Source organism: Osmerus mordax, chromosome 18 (assembly GCF_038355195.1).
Source record: "Osmerus mordax isolate fOsmMor3 chromosome 18, fOsmMor3.pri, whole genome shotgun sequence".
Classification (NCBI taxonomy): Eukaryota; Metazoa; Chordata; class Actinopteri; order Osmeriformes; family Osmeridae; genus Osmerus; species Osmerus mordax.
The window spans coordinates 6644103-6670857 of record NC_090067.1 but is presented as its reverse complement, the minus strand read 5'-3'; the positions used below and the strand labels follow the sequence as shown (position 1 = coordinate 6670857).

The 26755-nt window shown below is 51.0% G+C and overlaps 1 protein-coding gene across 3 annotated transcripts; it reads left to right on the top strand.

The window, feature by feature from the left end:
* Nucleotides 1-1103: 1103 nt before the first annotated feature.
* On the top strand, nucleotides 1104-26755 carry septin7a (septin 7a). Of its 3 annotated transcripts, XM_067256390.1 has the most exons (14): nucleotides 1104-1307; nucleotides 3643-3644; nucleotides 4266-4368; nucleotides 9623-9729; nucleotides 18176-18276; nucleotides 18388-18522; nucleotides 19591-19708; nucleotides 20158-20250; nucleotides 20719-20815; nucleotides 22824-22875; nucleotides 23373-23501; nucleotides 24693-24828; nucleotides 24938-25083; nucleotides 25359-26755. In XM_067256390.1, exons 1-14 carry the CDS (start codon nucleotides 1256-1258, stop codon nucleotides 25393-25395), a joined length of 1308 nt encoding a protein of 435 aa, XP_067112491.1. In that variant the 5' UTR covers nucleotides 1104-1255; the 3' UTR covers nucleotides 25396-26755. The 3 variants fall into 3 exon arrangements, with proteins under 3 accessions (XP_067112491.1, XP_067112489.1, XP_067112490.1); XM_067256388.1 differs by lacking the exons at nucleotides 1104-1307; nucleotides 3643-3644 and adding an exon at nucleotides 24105-24125 and having other exon boundaries at nucleotides 4272-4368; XM_067256389.1 differs by lacking the exons at nucleotides 1104-1307; nucleotides 3643-3644 and having other exon boundaries at nucleotides 4272-4368.

The following is a 26755-nucleotide window of genomic DNA, read 5'->3' as shown; positions in this document are numbered from 1 at the left end:
TTCAATTTGATCTATTTGCCTGGTAGGGGGTGTCAGGGGTGTTTTGAACTGTACCTGTTTTCCAATTCACCTCCATTGCATTGGTGCTCCCTGCAAGATGCTATTGGTTGTGGTTTTAAAATGCTGAACATATTTCTAGATTCATCTTTATGTGGGAATGGTAAAAAAAAAAGTATTTCCCCCGCCAAATAATAAAAAGAAAAATATAAATATAATTTATATGGGCTTATTTTTTGAGGGAAAGAGGGCAACATTTGTACAGACAAGAAGCTTCTTTTTGAGCCAAATCCACTGTCTGTATTATTTGTATTTTCTGTCATTTTCAAATATGACAACCAGAGTACTGATAAATGTTTTGACCTACAACTTGTTAGTAGTACTATTATATAACAGTGGTGTTGTGTTGTAAACATCAATGACTACTCTGTTAGTCAAAAGAAATGTGTAATGGAGATGACTCCAGTTAGATCACTGCAATGGTGTCTTGTAAACCCCTGAGGGTTGGGCACCTTAGGATGAAACGAAATAAAAGAATCAATCAATATTCATCAGAATCAAGAACACCAGGATTGATGAGTTTAGCCATGCGTGAGTATTATCCATAGGGGGTTGACTCAAAAATAGGTTTTGGCGTTACGTTACACTTTGAAATACAACATCTTTAGCATATTTGTCCCAAGTGGTTAAGTGATCATGTCCACCGATAGATGGCACAATTGTCTATATTATTGCTAACAAATGTGCGCGTTATCGTATGTTAATGTTTTTTAACCACACATTTCGCTTTGTTTTTCATGAATCCCAAACCAATTCAAGATATGTAAATGTTTTTCCGAAAGTGAGATTCAGTTTGTTTTGCATTGTTTAATATGTTTTTACCTAGGACAAAACGTTATTAATCTATATGCTATACATATGTTGTATTGCTGCATTGCTGTTTGCAATTTGAAATAAATAAACTAGTTTGCACTTAACGATGGCTAAACTCCCTGTCTGGTCTGTAGAGGTAGTTTGGTTAGTACCTCTTGACCATCGACTGTATGCTCTTTACTCATCCCACTTCTTCCACGCCATGACGCCAGAGAATCTCGCGATGAATTACTGATTCGTTCCATGGTTATTCACCAAGGGGACCATACGCATTTTTCTCTGACCTACTTGCATTAGCTAGACCGTAAACATTTCTGCCATTACGCGAAATAAGTTGCGTAGCTACATTATTGAGTTTAATTGACTTCTGTGAGTTTGTGAGGGAATGTCGAACGGGGAAAGATCGGTTGAGGTGGCTGGGAACGGCAACATAATGGGTGAGTCTAGCTTTTTGGCTTAACGCATCAACTACAGTACTACACTACAGTACTGGAAGTTTTGTTTTGTGTCCTATGTGGAGAGTTAACTAGCTATCATGTTTCTTGTTATGTTTTTATATTTGGTCCGAAGCAAAATATTTTTGGTGATCATTTGAAAATTAACGAGCAGAAATCCTCCCGAATGAGGTCCAGAAGTTGGCTAGTTAACTACTGCCAGCAACCTACGCTAGGCTAGCTTGCTATCCAGCGTCGAGCTGATGCATTTCCTGTGTTTAAATTTCTTTTTTTTTAATCGCAGTTAAGACTGCTCAATAAATATTAGCTAATGAATGTTGCATGTGTGCTCAGTCACCGAGCTAACAGTGCAACGATGTTGCTGTCATTTCTAATTATTATTAATTGGAAGATTATACTACCTAAGTAAGCCAGCTTGCGTAAATACTACAGACTGTCTCAACTTGATTCAATCCTCACACGAAAGTAACCCCCCACATTCGATACGTTTTTCTTTGTTGCAGACATTCTAAACATCCATTCAATTCTGCTTACTTTGATCTGATTGTCATCCCTAACAATAACAGCAAACTTTGGCTAGATAATGCAAGCTAGTCTTCGGTACAAAAACATTGTCAATCAGCCTATGTAATGAATCTCAAAATCTCTATGCTAGCTAGGTGGGGTTCTATGACATTGCTTTTGATCAAATATTACCAAGTTAAACCACTTGAAATGTATTCCAATAGACGAAATCGTCATAACGTTATCAATAATTAATAACATGACCTATGTTTAATTGGGGCCGAATGACGTTAATGCTCCATGCTTAATTAATTATTACTCATTAATTGATCACCTGGATGTTCTGAATTAACATTAGAGACTGTAGATCAAACTCTCATCCTCATGGAAGAGTATACTGCTAACCAGATAGGTCGCTACATGAAATTCACAAAAGCTTCAGACACAACTACACACAGCCATTATGACAACCCTTTTATAGGGCCTAATTTAAACCAATTTCCCTCTAAATGGAATCCATGAAATGTGTTTCACAGTGTACGTACATGTCACCTACAGCTACACAGCAGAGACTTACAGAAGGCATGTCTTTCCACGCTCGGATGATGTCAGTGATGACACAGACGAGTCCTTGGCTGGGCCAGGCAGTTAGTCTAGTTCAGGTGCCAGCTTCTTTCAAGGTCTGAGCAGAGAGGGAGGGGGTTGCACCATTACCATTATTGGTGACACAAGAGAAAGATGGAGGGAGAGAGTGCACTGTGAATTGTGTACTTAAGAGGAAAGCCTGTTGAACTAGCAGCATAGTTGGACACCATGGGGGTCGTGGGATGGGTCAGTCTTTCCTCTGAGTTGAAAGCATGGTGAGGTCTGGAGCTTCTGGTGTATTCCAGCTCGTCACTCTGCTCCTGGTGTTCTACCCTGGGCTTAGTTTGACACGCCTCCTTCTAACCTCAGGCCCTCCAAAGCAGACAAGCGTCTAACCACATCTCTTCCTGCAGTTTACCCACAGCTGAATAACAACCTAAAATAAAAGGCTGGACGTGTTTTAGCCAACACCGTGACGGTGCTGAGGTAGTCGAAACATGGATGCCTATCATGGTGTCTGTTGAATTGAATTGCCTGTCTGGAAGCTCATTCTGGCCCTGACAATGGTATTTCAAATATTTCAAGGGTGTTGCCTGCTATATGGCCTGACTTCCTTTCGTCGTTTAATGCTATGCTTCAGTGTGCGTAAGGAAGCAGAGGGTTTGGACATTGTTTTTGGCTCTTGGAGTGAATATCAAACCATTTACCTATGTAAGCATATAGAGAATGGCCTACATGAGAGACAGAATCAGTGTAGAATAGAGTGTCAAGAGTGTGGTTAGGACATTATATGGGACAAATGACTGTGTACGTGACGGGTCTATCCTCCAAAAGATCAGCACTCCCTAACCAGAAACAGCCACACTAGGAACGAGGAAGTCCTGTAAAGGCAAGTGTATGCAAATGCTTGGTAGACTTGTCTCTCACCCAGTCTACCCATGGGATAATATACTTAGCTGCCACTTGATCTGAGAATGTGGCAACAGTAGTGATGAACAATCATGCTGTCATGATGACATTGTCGAGTAGCTTTCTTCCTGTCTCGGTGTAAACTGTGTCCGTGGCCCTAGCTACAGTAGGCTTCAGATGGCAAGCAGATGATTTTTTCCCTCTGTGAACTGAATGCATTGTTTGGCTGACTCTACACTTCTTTGATGACTGCTATCCTATTCAGGGGAAGCCCCATTCTCTGGGATCTTTTCATGTCAGTTTACTGGCGGCTGAAGAGCAGTTAAAGAGACGGAGGGTTCCAACTGGATTTCCAGACTCGGGATCCATCTCATAGTTTATCGTCTTCTCTTATTTAGAACCAACAAATAACTCAATAAATCATAGTCTCGCTTCTCTTCAAATAGAATCGAACAGACTTAAAAAGAATGGAGCGTTTTAGTGATCCTATGGTTGTGAATTGAAATGATGAGTGGATTGTGCGTTGTTTGTTGCGACTAATGTAAGCCTAATCTCTGTCTCTGTCTTTCTCTCTCATGTACGCTTGCCTTCTGGGGACTGTCATTCTCCCCATCAACCTGCGTGACCTGCACTGCCAACAATACAGCTGTAAGTAATATCCTTGACTGCATCACTGCCCTGAACCTCTGGGCTATGGGTTTGTTGAGACTCACTGGGACAGAAATGATGCAGGATACATTTTGCCCACTTTAGCCCCAGTTTGTTGGGGACTTGACCCACCTGTCAGTTTTGAATGTTTTGACAGGCCAATAATATTACAGCTGCTGCAACACTACCTGTCCCTCAAGGGTCTGCCTATTAGTGGCCAGCTCCTTTTATTTTGTCTCGTTACCGGTCTGTCATTTGTGAAAAGCATTAACTGTGTTTGGTTTCGGTCTACAGCAACAGAAGAACCTGGAGGGTTATGTTGGCTTTGCAAATCTTCCCAACCAAGTTTACAGAAAGTCGGTGAAAAGAGGCTTTGAGTTCACTCTCATGGTCGTGGGTGAGTCGTTTTTTGTGGCCCATTTTTATGTTATGTCCCCCTGAGACAAAAAGTATATATTCATTTTTGAAAAAGAAAGTAGACATTTTTACTGCTCTGTAGAAGCAGTTTTAATGTTATTTTATGAATCCTTGAAATCTGTGTAAAAATGTGCGATTGTCAGTCAGAAAAGAGTTGAAAAGAGGTTGTGAACACATCTGCACCAATATGTGGATACGTATCAGTCTGCCCCCACTATTCACTGTCATGTGTCCAGCTATATTACATTTCATAGGGCCGTCATGGTGGACCAATGGCAGCTGGCTGCCTAAATGCATTAGCCATGGGTTTTAGTAGGAGGACAACTTCCACGTAAAGTGAGAGTCTGGGAAACGAATGTTTGCCTTTATGCAACTGCCTGCCACAATCTGTACCATGGAATGCGTTCAGATGTGTCAGCATGTTCTTTGTGTGCGTCATGTCAAACTAAAGTGTGTGTTTTAGACTGCGAGTGTGTATGTCTGCAACATTTAGATTGTTAGGAGTTTCCTGCAATTCCGTCCCCGAGGCGAGTGCCGAGACGCAAAGACCTGGCGGTTAGACCCCGCCATTTTCTTCCCTGAAAGCTCTGCACAGACACCTGGGCAGGAAGTGGCTGGTCTACAAATGTCCCTGCCCTGTGATGTCATTTTCCTGTCCCCTTTGCCAGTGGTCAGCCGGCCCGTGCCCACCTGCCTCGGGGGAGGGGGGAGGGGGGAGGGGGGAGGGGGGAGGACTGGCATTCCAGCCCAGTCTGTCTGATCTCAGCACACTGATGTGGTCCCACCCTGGAGTTTCCCCCACTCTCTCTCCCTCTCTCTTTGTCTCTTGCTTTCCCTCTCGCTCTCTGTCTTTCTCTTTTGCTCCCTCTCTCTTTTACGCTCTCTCTGTCTTGTCTCTTTCTCTGTGCTTTCTCAGGAAATAGGCTGTTAGAGCTGTTAGATGGCAATTTTGTCTGTAGCATGTCATTAGAATTGCAGGGTAATTGGTAAAGTTGATCTCATGTCATGCCGAGAGAGATGCAGCTTCAGATCGTTTGCTGTCGGCGCTGTGGTGTGCACTCACGTCCTGTGTGTGTGTGTGTGTGTTAAAGGTGGGGGTAGTGTGTATTTTTGCGAGGTTTTAGCAGTGTTCCTGTTTGCGATTGGGAAGTGTGCACAGAGATCCCAGGTCTGATGCTTGGCAAACGAGGGAAATGAAGCCAAACACTGGCTAGTAAAGGTCAGTGCTTGGCAATGATTTACACATCTACAAGAACTGATCTTGATGCTGGCTGGAGGAAGCTCATTGTGTTTGGCCTCTGTTTTATCCAAACAGTTATAAATACAGTGCTTTGCCTCTGGCCCCCCTTGCCCAAAAATGCACCCCCATATAAAGAATATGGCTGCTAAAATTCCAGGGATTTGGCTCTCCCCATCTTTAAAATAAATGGATTTGCCAGATATGTACAGACACCTTTGTCATGTGTTAGACTTGTTTTATTGCTTTTAACCCCTTTTGGAGGGAAAGTCCCCACAAAGTGAAGTCTCCTTGAAGGCATACCCAGAAGGTTAAAAACCAGAGAAAGCGGAATGATTGCCTAGCCTCTTGCTATGCAGAATTCCCCCTTTCTCAGAACAGAACAAGACGCTTTTCATTTCAGCCGTGTGTTTTATTTTTTGTGTGTATGTCGCTGTGCTAGCACAGTCAAGTGAATTAACATGGAGCTATCTCTCTCCCCCTGTAAGCTAAACTTTCCTTGCTTCCCCCCTCCACTAGCCCCTCGCATGCAGTGGGAAGTTGCTTTGAAAAAGCCCCCATGGTTTACACAGCTGCTGGATATTTCCTTTAAAGGAAGTGTGCTGGCCGCTGAGCGGGCCAAGGCAGAGGGCCCTGGTGAGTTCCTCACAGCCCAGAGAACTGCCCCTCACAGCCCAGAGAACTGCCCCCCACAGCCCAGAGAACTGCCCCTCACAGCCCAGAGAACTGCCCCCCACAGCCCAGAGAACTGCCCCTCACAGCCCAGAGAACTGCCCCCCACAGCCCAGAGAACTGCCCCTCACAGCCCAGAGAACTGCCCCCCACAGCCCAGAGAACTGCCCCTCACAGCCCAGAGAACTGCCCCTCACAGCCCAGAGAAGTGCCCGTCACAGCCCAGAGAAGTGCCCGTCACAGCCCAGAGAAGTGCCCGTCACAGCCCAGAGAAGTGCCCGTCACAGCCCAGAGAACTGCCCCTCACAGCCCAGAGAACTGCCCCTCACAGCCCAGAGAACTGCCCCTCACAGCCCAGAGAACTGCCCCTCACAGCCCAGAGAACTGCCCCTCACAGCCCAGAGAACTGCCCCTCACAGCCCAGAGAACTGCCCCTCACTGCTCAGAGAACTGCCCCTCACAGCCCAGAGAACTGCCCCTCACAGCCCAGAGAACTGCCCCTAACAGCCCAGAGAACTGCCCCTCACAGCTCAGAGAACTGCCCCTCACAGCCCAGAGAAGTGCCCCTCACAGCCCAGAGAAGTGCCCCTCACAGCCCAGAGAAGTGCCCCCCACAGCCCAGAGAACTGCCCCCCACAGCCCAGAGAACTGCCCCTCACAGCCCAGAGAACTGCCCCCCACAGCACTGTTCTCAACCATATGGAAGCATAATGTACTGCCGTCAAATGCTCCTCATTAAGTCACTGCATTGATTGCATCATTTAACACTGAATGCAAGAAATAGGTGAAATCTGTGTGTTGATTCAATTCATCGAGGTCCCAGATGTGCATCGGTGCTGGCTCATGCAGCTTTTCGAAACCCCGATTCAACTTGCTTTTAAAAACCAGTCGATTAGTCGCATGCACCAAAGAGCACTGGAATAGATTTCATCCTCAGGCAGTCCACAGAGTGTGAATCCGTCAAATGGGATTGGACAATGCCCATACATTTGTTCTAGGTAAAGGGTCATTCTCGTGGGTGTGGAGCTGTAGTCAGAAATCAGAGCTCTCCCCTCTGGGCCGCACGCTGTCTGGGTCTCTCTGTTGGCTTCCATTACATTTGGGAATGCTGAGATGCTTCCTGTTTTGCATGCAAGTGATCCCAGACCTGAATGGAGTGCGCGTGTATCTTCTTCTGGCCTCCCAGCAGGAGGGAGGTTGTTGTGGCTCTTCTCTCCTGAGGACGGAGCCTGTTCTCCTCCCCATGGTTCTCCAGGTTGCTGGTCTGCTTCACTGACACCCAACCCTGAGCAGAGCATCCCCCCTCGTATCCGCTTGGCCCTGTCATTCTGTCAGCTTTTATAGTTTTCCTAATTCAAGCTGACATGTTTAAGGCGAGAGTATTTCTCCCGCTGTTTTCACAAGACCACCACCCTCTCGTTCCACGGCAGAATTCAACGGGAGAACCAGCCCGAATCCTGATTCCCTCAGGCGAAAAGGAAAGAAGTGAAATATCCAGACAAAAATGGGCCTCGGATTTCTCGCGCAGACCAGCTAAGACAGCTCAAACGTTTCCGTTTTGATTGTGAGGTCAGTGTGGCTCTCGCCCCGTGGAAAATATTTACGATTTTGAAAGGGCGTGTTGAGCGAAGCTTTTTTTCAGTAGTAGAGGGAGAGCCAGAGAGAGAGAAAGGGAGAGAGAGGGAGAGAGGGAGAAAGCCTCTTTTGTGTGGCTGTGTTTTTTTTCCCCTTTTCGTCGTCTCCCCCAGTGGCTCTCTTAATTGGCAGTGGTGGCGGAGTCAGGGCAAGGCTGCTCTCTCTCAAAGGTCAGGATCTACCCAGCGCAGCGTTGGGGCGCGCTCAGTGCCAGGCCCAGCGCAGGCCCGCCTCTCCCCTCCACACTGCTGCCTTTGTTCAGGCGCCTCATTGGCCCCCCACTCCCCGCCGTTGCCATGCACACTGCCGGTGGTGTTGGGTTACCACGGCTGCACACAAGGAGCCACCTGGGATTGTTCTCTCCGGGGCTGCCCTGACAATGCTGCTCTGGCACGCGGTGGAAATGGAGCCTATGGTGGATGGAATGCCCTCAGCTGAAGTCACATGCGCATTCTCAAGTAAATCGAAGCAAACGCCTGGATGGAAACCCTCTGATTACAGTCCCAGTCGTGTTCCTGGCCCTGACACAAGGTTTTTTACGCCTACTGTTTTAGCACGCCCTAGGCTATTCTGAATGTCCTCTGCCCTGGCCTTCTGAAAAAGGATGTCAATTTCCATTCATGTTGGCTAGCTGTGACGGCAGACTGCTCCACTGACAGTGAGATCATTGGCTTGTCTGTGTAGTACAGGAGCTCTCTGGATGGAACAGACAGCCATTTTTGTGCCTGGGAGAGGGAAGTCACTGACGTTGCGGGTGAGACAGGAGGGATGGTGAGACGGGAGGGATGGTGAGACGGGAGGGATGGTGAGACGGGAGGGATGGTGAGACGGGGGGATGGTGAGACGGGAGGGATGGTGAGACGGGGGGGATGGTGAGACGGGGGGATGGTGAGACGGGGGGATGGTGAGACGGGGGGATGGTGAGACGGGAGGGATGGTGAGACGGGGGGATGGTGAGACGGGAGGGATGGTGAGACGGGAGGGATGGTGAGATGGGGGGATTGTGAGACGGGAGGGATGGTGAGACGGGAGGGATGGTGAGACGGGAGGGATGGTGAGACGGGAGGGATGGAGGGATGGTGAGACGGGAGGGATGGTGAGACGGGATCGATGGTGAGACGGGAGGGATGGAGGGATGGTGAGACGGAAGGGATGGAGGGATGGTGAGACGGGAGGGATGGTGAGACGGGAGGGATGGTGAGACGGGAGGGATGGTGAGACGGGAGGGATGGTGAGACGGGAGGGATGGTGAGACGGGAGGGATGGTGAGACGGAAGGGATGGTGAGACAAGAGGGATGGTGACTCGTGTTCTTTAGGCTTCCTTCCCCATCACAACAATCCATGATTAGATTCCTGAAACGCAGACAGGAAAGAGATTCCATTCCTCCCCGTCTCTTCCTACGTCTCATGTTTAAGCTTGTCTCTTTTAAGAAAGTCCGATGGGCTGATTTCCTGTTTTGAATGTAAACAAAGTAATGAATTTGAAGCATTCCAAGAATTCTTAACAGCAGAATGGCTTCAGAGTTTGGACACATTGACATCTGGAGAGATTGTGCCATGTCGCGCATGTTGGCATGAAAACAAAGGATTAGAAGTCAAGCTTAGCGTGAAATACACATTTCAAAGAATCTCTGAACCTCTCTCCCTTTTTTCTTTATCTCTCTCTGTCTCTCTCTCTTCCTCTCTCAGGGGAATCTGGGCTCGGTAAGTCAACGTTGATCAACTCCCTCTTCCTGACAGACTTGTACTCTCCTGAATATCCCGGCCCTTCAAACAGAATCAAGAAGACTGTACAGGTAAGCAATGTCATCTGTTCCTCGATGGTTCGAGCTGTCTGTCCACTGAGCACACCCCTGTCTCTGCGGACTGGCAAACAGATGAAACATCTTCCCTTCTCATGACAGGAAATCTCTTCTTTTTTTCTTCTTTTTTTCCGGAGGAAAAATATTTGAACTCACTATCCTTTGGAAAAAAAAAAAATACATATATATATATATATATATATATATAAGTATGAAGACAGTTTTTCTGTTAGTGTGTGTTGTTTGCTATGGCCAGTTTGTTGTTCCTTTAAGGCCAATGTTCCTCTCTATGGCATATTTGATGGTGAATCAGCCTACCAGATTAGTGTTAATACTACAGAATCTGAACAGCTTGTACCGTACGTAGGTGGGCTACTGGGGTTTAGGCTTGGGGTGTGTGTGGGTGTCTGTTACGGTCAGGTTTGACCCAGCTCAGAAATACCTTCGCCGTGACATTGGCCAGATTAACTGTCAGGGCCCGAGGCTATGGTAGCACAGGTGTGCCCAGACTCTCGTTTTCAGATTTCCACGTCACGCCAGCTCCATTAACTGCTAGCTTGTTGACGTGCTCCTTTGTCTCCTGTTACCATCCCTGTGGAAGACAAAACAACCTGTTCATCTGCCTCAACCATCATTGACTCGAAACCAAAAGGACACACAATACTGTAGTTATATTAGTGTCACAGCAGTATTGAATTCCTGATTGGCTTCTTTCGTTTTTTGGGGGGTTGCTTGGTCAATGACCGTGTTTTACAGCGTCAATTGAACGTTCTGAGAAGGACTCATCCTCGATTCTTGAGTGTATACAAGTCGAGTAGATCCTCGAGGTCCCAACCACAGACATTCCTCCGTGTGCATGAAATGGCACGCATGTATCTGGGAAGTGTAAACCAGCCGGGACAGTCCAGTCCAGTAAACAGCCGTCCCAGAGAGGCTGAGCCTCCTCGCCTGGCTAGCGGCGCTGCCAAGCCCCTGTCAGGCGGCAGTATGTGTTCCTTCGTCACTCCTGTGGAACAGTTAACTAATCACACCTGACCACAGTGTGACCCTCTGCTCGCCTCAGCCAGGCAGAAGAGCATGACTCCGTTTAGGAAATGGATACCCCCTTCCAGAAAGAACTCCCTGTTCAATCTGTTTGGACCCGGGTCTCTCAGACCATCATTGAATATGCTGCCAGATGGCTTTTCGGTTTTGTTTTTGTATCTGTGGAGTTGTGGGATTCTGTTGGGCTTTGGTGGTGAGGTTATTATTAATATGAATAATTGTTCAGATTTTCTACAATTTGTTGATCTGCTCCTCTCTGGGTGACCCGGTTATTGCGTTCTGAAGGATTAACTCAATATCAGTCGGATTAAGTCAGACCACGGCTGATCTGGCCGCATGGCACCGGTTCAAATTCCAACCATCCCACCACACCACGCCTGGCTGGGTGTGACGAGCCTGGGCCCTCTGTCCACCTGAACACAGTCAGCCTTCCCCCCCACCATCTCATGCTCCTTAACTCCTCTCTGACTCCACTCTCCCCGCGCCGAGTTCTCTCCCCTGCCTGTCGGTCTCCACAGCCTCCCAAGAGGAGCCTCTCCTCTGCTCTCCCACCTCCTCGGCTCTGCCGGGGCCTGATCACTGAAGCTGCACTGAGTGTCAGGGGAGAGGGAGAGCGCACCGAGGGAGAGAGCGCACCGAGGGAGAGAGCGCACCGAGGGAGAGAGCGCACCGAGGGAGAGCGCGCACCGAGGGGGAGAGCGCACCGAGGGAGAGAGCGCACCGAGGGAGAGCGCGCACCGAGGGGGAGAGCGCACCGAGGGAGAGAGCGCACCGAGGGAAAGAGCGCACCGAGGGAGAGCGCACCGAGGGAGAGCGCACCGAGGGAGAGAGCGCACCGAGGGAAAGAGCGCACCGAGGGAAAGAGCGCACCGAGGGAAAGAGCGCACCGAGGGAGAGCGCACCGAGGGAGAGAGCGCACCGAGGGAAAGAGCGCACCGAGGGAGAGCGCACCGAGGGAGAGCGCACCGAGGGAGAGCGCACCGAGGGAGAGCGCGCACCGAGGGGGAGAGCGCACCGAGGGAGAGCGCACCGAGGGAGAGCGCACCGAGGGAGAGCGCACCGAGGGAGAGCGCGCACCGAGGGGGAGAGCGCACCGAGGGAGAGCGCACCGAGGGAAAGAGCGCACCGAGGGAGAGAGCACCGAGGGAGAGAGCGCACCGAGGGAGAGCGCACCGAGGGAGAGCGCACCGAGGGAGAGCGCACCGAGGGAAAGAGCGCACCGAGGGAGAGAGAGCGCACCGAGGGGGAGAGCGCACCGAGGGAGAGAGCGCACCGAGGGGGAGAGCGCACCGAGGGAGAGAGCGCACCGAGGGAGAGAGCGCACCGAGGGGGGGCGGGAGGGGCATCTTGTGAAGCGAAGCAACACAAACGGATTAGGTCTAGGGACGGACTTGGGAGTGAGTTAGCGGCCCACACGTGTGTGTGTGTGTGTGTGTGTGTGTGAGAGAGAGAGAGCGTGGACGTGTGGGCTTCCCACTGAACGAGTCAGTATCTGGAGGTGGCTGGAATGTGAAACTAGCCAATGACTGCAGAGGAAAAGCAGGTCCACACTCACGTCCAGTCGTTGCAGAGCACAGGGCGTTTCTCTAATGCTACGGTCGGTGGAATCACAGAGGAGTGAACAGCATGACACGTCTGTTTCACAGGGCTTGGATCCCGATGAATGTGCTGAATGAATGCATGCTAGTGAGGGAGACTGAAAGGTGTGTGTGTGTGTGGCATGCATGTGAGCATGCTGACAGCAGCAGTGGTGAACCTCCTGGCCGGAGCCAGCCCAGAGCTTGCCAAGACTGCATGCCGACCATCTCCCCTCCACCACAATATTTATACCTCTGTGCTGTACAGGACGGCTACTGTAAGCCCTGGACGTGAGACTGTGTTGCTGGTCCCACTCCTCGGTCCTGGAAGATGTCGTCTCCTCATTCACTTCTGAAGGTGCTGAGAGAGCCTTCTAGCGTTCATCCTTCAAATATGGAACTAATCGTCCGTTTGGACCCAACACTGTAATGTTCAACTGGTTTACAAGATGTGCCAGTTTACAATATGTGCAGTCTCAGCTAAGTGGAGGATTTCCCAGAGACAGGCAGACAGACAGACAGACAGACAGGCAGGCAGGCAGACGGGCAGACAGACGGGCAGACAGACGGGCAGACGGAGGGTTCGACATGGAGAGACTGCTGTTGGATACAGCCACATCTCGATGACAGTTGTTCTCAATCACTCTATTTAATGTGTCAAGTATGGCAGGCGGGCCAATGCCCGGTGTTGAAAGCCATAAACAGCCTGTGAGTTGTTTGCGTGTGTGTGAGTGAGTGAGTGTGTGTGAGTGAGCGCCTTTGGGACGGGCTGCGCTGGGGTTCTCCTTGCGCCTCCCGCGCTCCAAACAGACCGTTTCCTGTGGTGATTGAGCAGGGGATAAAAACGTGGCTGTCTTTTATCACTGTCCCAGTGGCCTGCTTCTGCTCTTCTCCCATCAGGCCGCCTCCCTCCCTCCCTCCACCCACCACACACACACACCCGAAAGAAGAGAGAGAAACTTCTCCTGCTAACACTAGAACACCAGCACCCACTCAATGGGGGATTTTTCCCCAAATCTCATTCAATTCATGGTTTTATCTCCTACCCCTATCTAGCTAAAATATCTACCGAGTTAATATCTATCCGGCTGTTGTCTTTTTCTGTCTGTTAAAAGATCTTTAGTGTCCTCTTGGAGGGAGCTGGGTATCGCTGTGCACTAGCACCGCGCTGGGATGGCCGTGGCATGTGTCATAGCGACGCTCGGCTGACATGTCTATCCAGGGCGTCAGTCAGGTGTCGAGCCCAGCCCAGCCGCAGACAGGTTTTGGGGCGGGGCGTGGCTAGGACACGCAACACCCCCACCCCCCCCCCCCCCCGCTGAGCTGTCACGGCTGTGGAATCCAAAGTGTGGGAAGTGCTTGTTTTTTGGGTGCTGTTGGTGTAGTGGTGCAAGTTTGAGCAATCGTCTGAGCTTTGTGTGTGTGTCTGTCTGTGTGTGTGTGTGTGTGTGTGTGTGTGTGTGTGTGTGTGTGGCGGGTGGGGGAAGAGAAGCGTCTAGCCTGGAGGAAGACCAAAGGTCAGGCTGCACCATGCAGGCTGATGCGGTTTTATTAATCAGCCCCGTGTGCTCCCAGCCCCAACCCGTGTTTACCACAGGCTCGAGGTGCCAGGCGACCATGCAGAAGTAGGAACGGGAAGTAGCGCCGCTCGAGCGGTTAGGCGTCCGTGTGTTGGCCGTGACGGGGCGCTGAGCTCCCAGTGTCGCCGTGTCGAGGGGCTTCACCTCACGTCTGCCTTCTGATCGGCCGCTTCCCTCTGCCCCCTCCTGGGTAAATCTCCTGTAATCTGCAGGGAGCACTGCGACCGCCAGCCGTCTGCTCCGTTTTCACCCTCAACCTGGGCCGGGTTACCTTCCCACTACCCGGCTTAAACCGCTATTAAAAGTTTAAATTAGATTTGTGTGCGCCGGGTGCGTTAGTTTGATTTCTCTTGCTTGTTTTGGCTGCTGGAGGGAGTGTTATTGCAAAGTCGTTCTCCAGACTGCTGATAACCTGATAGCCTGGGAGTGCTCCCCAAAGGCAGGCTGGGAACTGGATGTTTCGTGTTTACCCTTGGGAAGAGCCAGAGGAGGAATATCAAGATTGAATAGTCTAGCTTCGTTTTTGTGGGTGGTGGGGTGGGGTATCCTTTTTTTACCCCCACCCCTCTCCCTTCTCCCCCTCCCCCCCTCCCCATTTCTCCAGGAACCACAAACTAATTACATTTCAAATAATTGTGGCCGCTTTTGTTTCCAAGTCGTGGCAGAGGGATGGGATGAAACCCAGAGGAATGCATTGTGTAATGAAAAACAGTCCCATAATCCATTTGGAGGTCTGAGGAGGCGGAGGAGGAGGGGGGGGGGGGGGGGTTGAATATGTTCTTGAATGGATGAGCCATGGCTGGAAAGTCTGTGTGTGTTCTAAATTCACTAGAGCAGTGTCTGGGGCTTAGGTAAGGGTCAAGAGGCTGGACAGGACAGAGTGAATGACTGACCAGGCCGGAACAATCTTGGCACAGCACCCTGTCCCCCTGTGACTGAGCTGGCCACAGCAGGGCGGCCACAGGTCACTTCCTCCTCTCTGTGAGCTCATCGCGGTCGCTCACTTTACCAGCATGTCTGAGGTCTGTCTTATTCAGCAGAGGTGGAGAGGCAGGAGGCAGAGAGGCAGAAGGTAGAGAGGGAGGGCTGGAGAAAGGAAGGGCGGGACCCCACCATCTGTACATGTCTAACTCATACCAGACTAGGAGGGGCTCACACGTTTGACAAGCAGTCCCACGGTATGTTGTTTTTTCCAATTCAGCAAGCCGAGCTTCATGTCAATTCATCATCCGTTGCTCCCATTCATGCCATTGTAAAAGTGCGCCCCTGCCTTTAGCTTTGAATGAAAAAGATGGGTGTGTGTCATAGTACACAGACCCTGCTCTGAGAAGCGGCGTTCTCCGGTCCCATGTGACCTCTTCTGGGAGGCTCCGCCCACCCGTAGCCTGGTGTGGGGGTCAAGAGGTCGCGAGGAGGATCACGCCGCTCTGCCTGATGCATTCCTGTAAAACTTTCAGGAGGTCAGGGGCTTCTACGGCACTGGAACATCCTGACTGGCATTCCTACCTTCAGAAACGTTCTAGAATATGATGGATGTCTGGGGGGGGGGGGGGGGGGGTCGTACAGTTTCACACCTACAGGAAAACATCACCCAGGAGGAATCCGCCGGCCCGCCGACGCCAGGTGTCGGTCGGTAGGGACGTGTGTCGTCACGCTCGCCAATAAAAGGCCTGGGTGCATTCCAGACGGCTGATGGATATGAGTGACTCCGGCAGATTTACTGCCTGACATTTTATTTTGTCAACTGTGCTATTTTCTTCCACTCGACCCGCAGTTTTTGCCTACAGTTGGCACTTTTTAAAAGTACAGAGTTGAGCGTGCTACGGGACACACTGAAACTCTCAACTGCCTGGTCCTGTGTGTGGCCTGGTCCTGTGTGTAGCCTGGTCCTGTGTGTGGCCTGGTCCTGTGTGTAGCCTGGTCCTGTGTGTAGCCTGGTCCTGTGTGTAGCCTGGTCCTGTGTGTGGCCTGGTCCTGTGTGTAGCCTGGTCCTGTGTGTAGCCTGGTCCTGTGTGTAGCCTGGTCCTGTGTGTGGCCTGGTCCTGTGTGTAGCCTGGTCCTGTGTGTAGCCTGGTCCTGTGTGTAGCCTGGTCCTGTGTGTAGCCTGGTCCTGTGTGTGGCCTGGTCCTGTGTGTAGCCTGGTCCTGTGTGTAGCCTGGTCCTGTGTGTGGCCTGGTCCTGTGTGTAGCCTGGTCCTGTGTGTAGCCTGGTCCTGTGTGTAGCCTGGTCCTGTGTGTAGCCTGGTCCTGTGTGTAGCCTGGTCCTGTGTGTGGCCTGGTCCTGTGTGTGGCCTGGTCCTGTGTGTGGCCTGGTCCTGTGTGTGGCCTGGTCCTGTGTGTAGCCTGGTCCTGTGTGTGGCCTGGTCCTGTGTGTAGCCTGGTCCTGTGTGTAGCCTGGTCCTGTGTGTAGCCTGGTCCTGTGTGTAGCCTGGTCCTGTGTGTAGCCTGGTCCTGTGTGTGGCCTGGTCCTGTGTGTAGCCTGGTCCTGTGTGTAGCCTGGTCCTGTGTGTAGCCTGGTCCTGTGTGTAGCCTGGTCCTGTGTGTAGCCTGGTCCTGTGTGTGGCCTGGTCCTGTGTGTGGCCTGGTCCTGTGTGTGGCCTGGTCCTGTGTGTGGCCTGGTCCTGTGTGTGGCCTGGTCCTGTGTGTAGCCTGGTCCTGTGTGTAGCCTGGTCCTGTGTGTGGCCTGGTCCTGTGTGTGGCCTGGTCCTGTGTGTGGCCTGGTCCTGTGTGTGGCCTGGTCCTGTGTGTGGCCTGGTCCTGTGTGTAGCCTGGTCCTGTGTGTAGCCTGGTCCTGTTTGTGGCCTGGTCCTGTGTGTGGCCTGGTCCTGTGTGTAGCCTGGTCCTGTGCTGGGAGGACGCATGCACAGAGCAAGGCTTTAGCCCTGCAGGCAATGTACCAGAGAACCATCCCGCTGCTGGCCTCAAGCCCAGCCTCGCTATCAGCCCTGCCCCAGTATCCAGGCTCATAATGGCCTCAGCCTCGATCCTGACCACGGGCATTCTGTGGCGCAGGCTCAGTTTAGCTGAGGTTACGCTCAAGCGTGGCCTGTCTTTGTCTCTTGGCATCGAGGCACTTTCTCCAAATGGTATACAACACCACTCTGTCCCAGTCCTCTTTAGCTCACGTCAGGAGAAAAAGAACACGTGTTCACCAACAGCAGCAGACGGTTCCCTGGTGTTTTGGGAGCATATTTGAGGTCTCTTTTCTAGAAGGGCGTCTCAAACGAGAGGAACTGGAAGGTTCCCTCCCAACAGATCCGCTTGTTTATCTGGCACACGTGTTGGTCCTGGGTCGAGGCTGAGCGTGCGAGAGGCTCCTGTGGGCCGGCTGATTGAATCAGAGGTGCAGCATCATCTGCTGATCACGAGTTCTGGACCCCCCCCCATGCTGATTAACGCTCCGCTCCTCCTGGGCCCCTGATTAGAGGCTGGAGGCAGGAGGCAGCCTCAGGGCTGGAGGCTGAAGGCCGCCTCAGGGTCCAGCGCCTGGCGCTTCCAGACTCGTGGGCCTCTCCCAGCAGAGTTGCAGTGGGATGTTGGGCTTCGTGTACCAAGCTGAAGGATTGTGGGCCTCCTGTGTACGATGGCGTCTGTACTAAGAAAGTCTGTATTGATACTCAGAGTAGTGGACTGTACTGGGGGAGGGGGGGGATGCAAAAAAAACAAAAAAACGTGTATATATATATATATACAGATCTTTAAAATAGCTGAATCATTTTGCGTGAAAATTCTCTGAAATAATGTGATATTAAGGCCTTTCAAGATCAATATTTCAGCAAAGCAGATTATTTTTCTTAAATCAAGTAGCGTGAGTCGGTTTCTTGAAACAAGATGGTCCGTTTTTAACAAGAACTCGAAATAAGATATTGATGATGCATCGTCCAAAAACAAGTCCCTGTCGTCCTAACAAGCCTCTCACAAAAATGTTGGTAGGTTATTTTGCCTTATAAGTGTAATGAGATGTTTTTTTACTCGAAGTGAGACAAATATATCTGCTAAGATTGAGAGTTGTTGTAGTGTGTGGTTTGCCAAGTGTGCAGGCTGTCCATCTGTTACACTGCATCTGGGTAATACCATTCCTTGGCACTAACTAGCAACCACTCAGAACAGCACTGCCACAAACTCCAAATCGTGCACTACTTTTCTTTCCCGCGGTGCTTCCTGTATGTTGCTTTGCATAAAAGCGTCTGCTACACGAATCAAACGCAAATGTCCCTTTTCCCCTTGTGTGCTGTCCCAGGTGGAGCAGTCCAAGGTGCTGGTCAAGGAGGGAGGAGTCCAGCTCCTGCTCACCATCGTGGACACACCAGGGTTCGGCGACGCCGTGGACAACAGCAACTGGTGAGCTGAGATGACCAGGCTTGTAGTCTTAGCCCGTATTGTCTCCCTGAAATCCTTGAGCCGTAGCTGACGTCTGAACCCAGTCGTGAGCTCCCGTCTCTCCCCCTTCAGCTGGCAGCCGGTCATCGACCACATCGACAGCAAGTTCGAGGATTACCTCAACGCCGAGTCCAGGGTGAACCGACGCCAGATGCCCGACAACCGAGTTCACTGCTGCCTGTACTTCATCGCCCCCTCTGGACACGGGTAGGTACTGCGGGGACAGACCACGGGAGCGCCTTGTGGTTCTCGTCGGTAGTAGACCAGGAGTCGGGCCCCGTCACCCCTGGCCGTGTTCTGCGCTATGCGGAGCGAGGGCCTGGGCAGAGGGTCACCTGAGGGCCTTATGAAACGGGTCGCCTGCAGGCCCGGCACCATCAGTCACGAGAGGGAAAGGGAGAGTAATGTCAGTCACTCGGCATGTGCTTTGCTGTTGTTCCTCCATCATCCCTCTCAGGCCATGAGGCAAGTCAGTCAGTCTCCCCCCCCCCCCCCATCCCCCCCGCTGGGGCTGCTAAGTTGGAGGCAGAGGAAACATTAGTATAATCTGCTTCAGCTCACCAGGCTAGCCCTCTTTGTGTCTTGGCTCCTCTCTGCTCTGTTAACACAGCTGTCCTTGTGGCTCGTCCCCACACCGGACAGCTCTGTGCTCTCCACAACAAAAGCTGCTGTGTGTGTGTGTGTGCGTGTGTGACTGACTGCTGTCTGTGCTCACTCTTGAGGACACAGGCACCGTATGCCTCCATTCACTGCAGCGTCTGTATGTGACCAGAAGACCGGACTCTGTGTTAGTGTGTGTGTGTGTGTGTGTGTGTGTATATGATGCTCGGGAATGTTGTTTCACAAACTCAAGTGGAACATTTTCAAGGATACAGAATCCTTGCTACCCACCCCCCCCCTCCCCCCCCCCCCCCCCTCTTCTCTTCTCAGAGATTTACAGTGTTTGCTGTTTGGTCCAGATGTGCCGTTTGCACTCCTGCCTGCCACTGAAACATGTCTTCCTCTCCAGAAGCCCCTCCAGCCAGGGGGGCCACGCACAGTTCTAACCCTGCCCCATGCAGCTTCGCTCCAGAGCCAGCAAGCTTAACCTGCTCCCTCAAGCTCCCACTTAACTCAAGTCCCTCGCTGAAACCTTAAACCGCCTCTCTTTCTTTCTTTTCTCGGTCTCTCTCTCTCTTCCTCTTTCTGTCTCTCTCTCTTTCTCTGTCTCCCTCTGTCTCTCTGTCTCTCTCTTCCTCTCTCTATCTCTCTCTCTGTCTCTCTCTTTCTCCCCAGACTGAAGCCTCTTGATATAGAGTTCATGAAGCGGTTACATGAAAAAGTGAACATCATCCCGCTCATCGCAAAAGCCGACACAATGACTCCAGAGGAGTGCCAGCAGTTCAAGAAGCAGGTGTGTGTGTGTGTGTGTGTTGTGTGTGTGTGTGTGTGTGTGTGGGGGGGGGGGGGGGGGGGGGGGAGGGGGGGGGGGGGACTCCGTCTGTCTGGTGTGAAGATGTGACTAATAGTCTGTAGGTGCCTATTTCACACCCCATGCATGCAGTAATAATGATTGTGTGTGCGTGATGAATAAGCACTCTGTTTCCTCTGAATATTGACTGACCTCCAGTGTAAGAATTGATGTTTCTGATGCGCTCTGGCCTACATCAGAGAGAGCAGTATGTTTGTTAACTCTGTCTCTCTCTTTCCTGTGTCCCTGTGTGTCTCTTTGTTTCTCCTGTTTCTCCTGTGTGTCTCTCTCTCCTGTGTCTCTCTATCCTGTGTTTCTCTCTCTGTTTCTCCTGTCTCTCTCTCTCTCCTGTGTGTCTCTGCCTCTCTCTCTCTGTGTGTCTCTCTGTGTAGATTATGAAAGAAATCCAAGAGCACAAAATTAAGATCTACGAGTTCCCGGAGACTGACGATGAGGAGGAGAACAAGTTGGTGAAGAAGATCAAGGTTTGGATCTGACAGCTCTGACATGTCAACATCTGTTCCAAAAAAAGATATCTATCTATGGCTGACATCTGTCAGCCCCCAGTTCAGGCTAGACTGGAGCAACCGGACCCAGTGTTTTCCCAGGAGGTAGAACTAGTTCCCATTAGCACATGACCTGTGCTGTCCCAGCATGCTTTGCAGTGACATTACCAAGCCTCACTTTCTAGCGTGCACATACACGTCATGTGCAACATTAGCCAACGGTTTTCATCCTATGGAAGAAAAGAGACCCAGTCTAAAGAGACTTAACTCATGTTCAGTCCCCGCGCCCGTGTGTTCAACACGACAGCATTTCATCAATGTCTGGGTGTATGTCTGGCTGTGGGACTATATGAATGTGTAGCCTTGTGTAACGGTGTATTTATATCCTGTGTGTGTGTGTGTGTCAGCTGTTCCAACACTTGTGTTCGTGTATCTCCCACTTTGCAGGATCGTTTACCACTGGCCGTCGTCGGTAGCAACACCATCATCGAGGTCAACGGAAAGCGTGTGCGGGGGAGGCAGTACCCCTGGGGCGTGGCGGAAGGTGAGAGGGCAGAGGTCACGGGCTCTGGCTTGTCCTGACTATTGATGGACGCACACACACACACACACACACACACAGCACCCTCAGGGTGTTGCTCAATAGCGGCTTAGCCTCATCCACATCTGAGGGTTTCAGTTTGGAGGTCACGTCTTGCTGTGGAGAGAAGCAGTAACTCAAACAGCTGTAGTCCAGCAGTAACATGACCCACTATGGGGGTCGTAGTACACTACACGAGATGAGTACATTGCACGCGGTTGTGTGTGGGCACGCACGCTCAGATCGCTCTGTGTGTGTGTGTGTGTCTTGACTGCATTAGCCTAGCCTTGGTGCTCTTCTCTGAGGTCACAGAGATAAGATCCGTTTGAACTGCAGCTCTTCCCTTGTACCTGAAGTGAAGCTGACTTGTGACTGATGGAGTCACCTCTGAAGCATGCTGTGTTATCTGGCTGCCCCAACGCTATCTCTCCCTCCCCCTCTCTCTCCCTCTCTGTCTGTCTCTCTCTCTCTCTCTCTCTCTCTCTCTCTCTCTCTCTCTCTCTCTCTCTCTCTCTCTCTCTCTCTCTCTCTCTCTCTCTCTCTCTCCCTCTCTGTCTGTCTGTCTGTCTGTCTGTCTCTCTCTCTCTCTCTCTCTCTCTCTCTCTCTCTCTCTCTGTGTCTCTCTCTCTCTCAGGGGGATGTCTGTTTGTGTGTGTCTGACCATTACCACCAACCACAGAGCTTATCTTCTGACACAACGACCAAGGAATGCAGGGTTGCAAATGTACAGCCACACTAGTTAATCTCGTATACAGCGTCAGTAATTAGCTAACCATGAAGCAATTTCTAATCAGGAAAAGCGGGACATCAAGTGAATACTCAATTGAAACTCAGTTCTGAGTATCCAGTTCGATTACGTTTACTCTCTTCGAGTTTTGAATGTGTAGTTCTGCACGGTTTCGAGATTAGAACGCGCCGTTTTAATCGGCCCTCGTTGAACCAGACAGAAGGTTTCTGGAACACAGGATGTGAGCGTGCTCTTTGATCGTCAGACAGGAAGCTGCTGTAGCGCCTCTGCGAGATGATGACGTCGTCATCAAATGCTTCCACTCCTCTCCGTACCAAATGAAGGCATCCTGTGTGAGGTAGTCGCACGCTCGCAGACATGGGGCTGGCGGCGAGTTCAAATCCTCGAAGGGCGTTGAGCTACGATAAGAGTCGGCACGTTCATAAAGTGTTCGACCCCTTACCCTAGCGGTCCGTCTCCTCGGAGGTCCCGGGTCAGCGTGTGTTCTCGGGAGCGGGCGGTCCCTGCTCAGGGCTGCTGAGGCACCGCGGCGTCCTTGACTGGATAAGAAGCTGCTGACTTAGGCCTCTGCTGCTTTATTTCAAATCCTTTATCAGGCCCAGGGACTGTGGCTGTGCTAGAACAGTGTGTGTGTGTGTGTGCGCGTGTGCGCGTGCGCCACCCTGTACTATGATGAATATGGCATGTCTGCCGCCCATGGGAGTGAGTTTCGGAATACCTCAAATGTTTGTGGGAGCGCGTCAGGCTGAAGGAGAAAGGGCGGGAGAGCGAGGGCAAGGCCACTCAGCTGCTAAGCTATCCACTCCAGAAACACCTCAGGGAAGTGTGTCAGTCAGTCAGTATGGGTGTCTGAATGTGAGTAATCAAGGAATCTGAGAAGCAGGCTGGCGTGTAAGCGCCACCTGCAGGCAGTTCCCAGTATTACATGCCGCCCATGCACCCCTGCTGTACTCTGGACCTGTGCCCAGTCCTCTCTCTAGTTCCAGGGGCCATGCTAGGCCAGCTCTCCCTCTCTCTCCCCCTCTTTCGCTCCTCTGCCGACAGCTCCAGCACAGGAAGCTGCTCCTGGCTCAGCCCAGGGTGTGGACCTGCCACAATTCCTCACTAGTACAACCACAGTCAACTTTTAACCCGTCCCCCCCCTCTCTCTCTCTCTTCATCTCTCTCCATCTTTGATCGCGTTCCCAACCTCACTCTCTGTATTTCTTGCTCTCTGTCTTGCAGTGGAGAACGGCGAACACTGTGACTTCACAATCCTGCGGAACATGCTCATCAGGTACACGCACAAACGCACCCAAGCGAGCGTTTGAATCCACCCACTTGTTCAGTCGTTCCTTATTCCCATCATTCGATTGATTTCACACATTTATATGAGTTACTACTCGTTAAGTCATTATGTTGCGACTGATACGACGCGTAAACAAGTCACGTTTCAGCATCCACACAAGATTTGCATAAACACAAATTAAGTTAACAGATGTTTTCACTTATTTTTATAGTTCAGGCCATGCTTTTGCAAAGGGGAAATGTGGTTGCTAGCTACTCTAGTTAGTTTTTTGACAGTTATAGAAGTGACAGTTGAAACTCCAGCCCTCAAAATCAACATTGGCCAAACAACGCGCTACACCCAAAACACCCACATCCCCCGCATCACGACCGTGCCAAGCGCCGGCCTGATAAAGGCGGCGTGGGCACCAGATGGCGCAGAGAGGCGCCGCGGTGCCAAGCCCTCAGCGCCGGCGCCGCTCTCACCTCGCCTGTGTGACGTTCCAGAACCCACATGCAGGACCTGAAAGACGTGACCAACAACGTCCACTACGAGAACTACCGCAGCAGGAAGCTGGCGGCCGTCACCTACAACGGAGGCGTGGACAACAACAAGAGCAAAGGCCAGCTCACCAAGTAAGCACCCAGGCAGCCTGAAGGCTCAGCCGTTTGGGCCTGTTCCTGTGGTCTGTTTTTATAACATGATGTTAACAGAGGGTGTGAACGAATCGTACTCGTACCGCATGGAGACAGGTTTCCCCCCAGATTTCCCCCCAGATTGTGCTGTACCGTGACCCGTCGAATCCCTGAGTGGCAGCACCTACTGTCACAGAGGTCTGCCTCGGAGACAGAGGAGGGGGTCAAAGGTCATGCTAGACTAATTGGTTAATGCTGAGACTAAAGCCCAGAGCCGAGCCTGTCGTCTAACCGCCCCGGACACTGCAGAGAGCAGCATTCTGACACTCACTGATCCTCACCTCGCACGGTCGAGCGGACTGACACACTGACAGACCAGAACACTGCAGAGAGCGGACTGACACACTGACAGACCAGAACACTGCAGAGAGCGGACTGACACACTGACAGACCAGAACCATAGGCTTGACGGAGCACAGGCACCCCACACATCACTTTTACCCACTCAGTCAGCCAATCATGTATCAGTAGCGCTTATAGCTCACTAACGCATGATAGTCATTGCAGCATGCTAAGTTGTATATATGTGTTTTTATTTTTTAGATCTGACTCAGTTGACGGCATGTAAGTGTCATTTCAGTTCCTCATGAACTCTGTTAAGTTAGCTCATTTCCATCTCTCCTCTCTTTCTCACTGCCTTGTGTAGCTATCTGTCTCTGGAACCCCCCCCCCCCCCCTCTCTCATGCTGAAAATTGACTGTACCAAATATTTTTTGCAAAAATGGCAACCTTGCGCAACGTTGGGTAAAATAGAGTACGAATAGTTTCCCCACTAAGTTCTAGATCCTCTGCCCGCCGCCCAATGTGCTTTGCTCCCTGTTTCTGCTGATTCAGTCGATGCCGCGTGTTGCGGGTCACTAACTCTGCCAAGGCTTGGCTCACTAACCCAGACGCTTGCCGCCTCACATGGGCCTTCCGAGTCCTTCCTCTCTCCTCCTCTCCCTCACACACAGCCAGGCCTGGTGCCTGTGTGTGAGGGAAAGACAGGTTCCTCTGTAAGAAGAGATGTCAGACAGAGACTCTGTCGGGACTCCAGACTAATGTGCGTGTGTTGCGTGTGTGTATGGATGTTGGCTCTGTGTGTGTGTGTGTGTGTGTGTGTGTGTGCATCGTGTGTGTGTGTGTGTGCAGGAGCCCCCTGGCGCAGATGGAGGAGGAGCGGAGGGAGCACGTGGCCAAGATGAAGAAGATGGAGATGGAGATGGAGCAGGTGTTTGAGATGAAGGTCAAGGAGAAGATCCAGAAGCTCAAAGACTCCGAGGCTGAGGTAAGACCACCCCCCGGAGGCCTCTCTGGGTGTCCGTCTCCATGTTACGGTGCCTTGGTGCGGAGCGTGTTGACCTGACCCCCCCCCGGCCTGTCCTGTGGGCCTGCAGCTGCAGCGGCGTCACGAGCAGATGAAGAAGAACCTGGAGGCCCAGCACAAGGAGCTGGAGGAGAAGAAGCGTCAGCACGACGAGGAGAAGGCCAACTGGGAGGCTCAGCAGAGGCTGCTGGAGCAACAGAAACTCGACGCCTCCAGGTAAAGCGACAGCAAGCCGCCGTCGACGACGACGACGACACTCGCATGACACTGCACCTCAGCCTGGCGGTCAGATGATGTATAGAATAGGAGTTTGTTGTTCGTAGACACGCACTCAGAGAGACTAGGGGGGGGGGGCAGTGCTGTGTGGCTGCTTGGACAACGCAGCAAGCAACACAAATGGCTCTTTTATTGAGTTTCTCCTTCTGTGAGAAATGACTGATGTAACAGATTCCTTTCTATCTATCTATCTCTCTCTCCCTGTTGTGTCGCAGGACCTTGGAAAAGAACAAGAAGAAGAAGATCTTTTAAAAGACTGTTGGAGGAGCACCGTAACAATGTACTAGTTGCCAATTTGCCAGCCTGGACAGTAGGTCTGTGTCGACCAACGATGTCATCTGTGTGACCTGATACTGTGTGTGTGTGTGTGTGTGAAGGCCTGAGGGACAGCGTGGTCTGTGGACTATGGGTTTATTTGGGGGGTGGGGGGGCTGTCCTCTGGTACGCCCACTGTGCACCTGGACAGCCCTCCACTCTGTCTCTCTCTCTTTCTGTGCTCTCTGTTTTTTTGCGTTCTCTTCATCCCTCTCCCTGTCTTTCTTTATATCTGTCTACACCCAAAGATCTATGTTCTGTTGTCTTCTAAGATGGACAGGAAGACGGTTGCACAATCCTGTTTTAGGACCGATTAGAGGTCACAAGCACAAGAATTTACTGAAAAACAAGAAAACAAGAGGTAGTTATTCCGAACAGGGTTTTTTTTTTTTTACGGCGTCATAAAGGTAAACAGGATCTATTGGATTTGAACCCAGAATGCCAGAAAGTCCTTTTTCTTCTCTCTCCTCCGGTAGATTGCTAGGTAACCGTGGAGACTGCACTACTCGGCGCAGTGTTCTTTTTAACGCCAAATGACCAAACTAAGGAGTAGGCCTCTCACTTAAGGCACGTTGACAGAGTGCATAGGGCTGAAGCTCACCTCAGGCGTCGTTTTATAACTTGTTTTAGTTGAGTTAAGGCTTCCTGTTTTTCTCCCAAGCTGTTATTTTCTTCCATCTCTTGTAATTTAAATTATATATCCATGGACCCCAGTGTATAACATCAGTCATGTAACATTTTCATAATTGTTGTTTTTTTTTTTATATATATATATATTGGCCCTACTTCAGTAATCATTTGTTTGTTTCATGTATTTTAGCCATCGTTTCCCAATTCTGTCCCACGGGGGTTTTCGTGCATGCTGGACATAACTCACCTAGGGATCAACAACAAGAAAATGCCCATACAGTGTTCATTGTATGTGGGTTTACACGGCTTGTAGATCTCTGCTGCATTGGGCCTTGACCATGGCTCACCCACAGCCTGAACTGTTGAGGTGCACCGTTGAACCCCCTTGACTAGGGTTGGGAAACCCCCTGTTAGATGAGGCGGGGGGTGGGGGAGGGGGGTGCTGTTGACCAGACTGTTGCAGTACGGCCCCGTCAGCCAATCAGTCGACTCCCCTGAGGGAATCCTAGACATGCTGGGTCACCTGACTGCATCAGCTGACCTGCCACCTCAGCCAGCCTCCTTCACATTTAGCTCTGTTCATGTACTGCATCCCTAAATTTTTAATGTCTTTTATTTGATTTTTACTGTACAAAGTCACATAATAAACTTGTGATGATAAAATTAA

Bases quoted from the DNA above. Each gene is read 5' to 3' on its own strand.
- septin7a (XM_067256390.1), top strand. From the start codon at position 1,256: ATGTCGAACGGGGAAAGATCGGTTGAGGTGGCTGGGAACGGCAACATA. The intron at 18,277-18,387 runs GTGAGCTGAGAT...CTCCCCCTTCAG, and splicing joins GCCGTGGACAACAGCAACTG to CTGGCAGCCGGTCATCGACC. The intron at 19,709-20,157 runs GTGTGTGTGTGT...CTCTCTGTGTAG, and splicing joins GCCAGCAGTTCAAGAAGCAG to ATTATGAAAGAAATCCAAGA.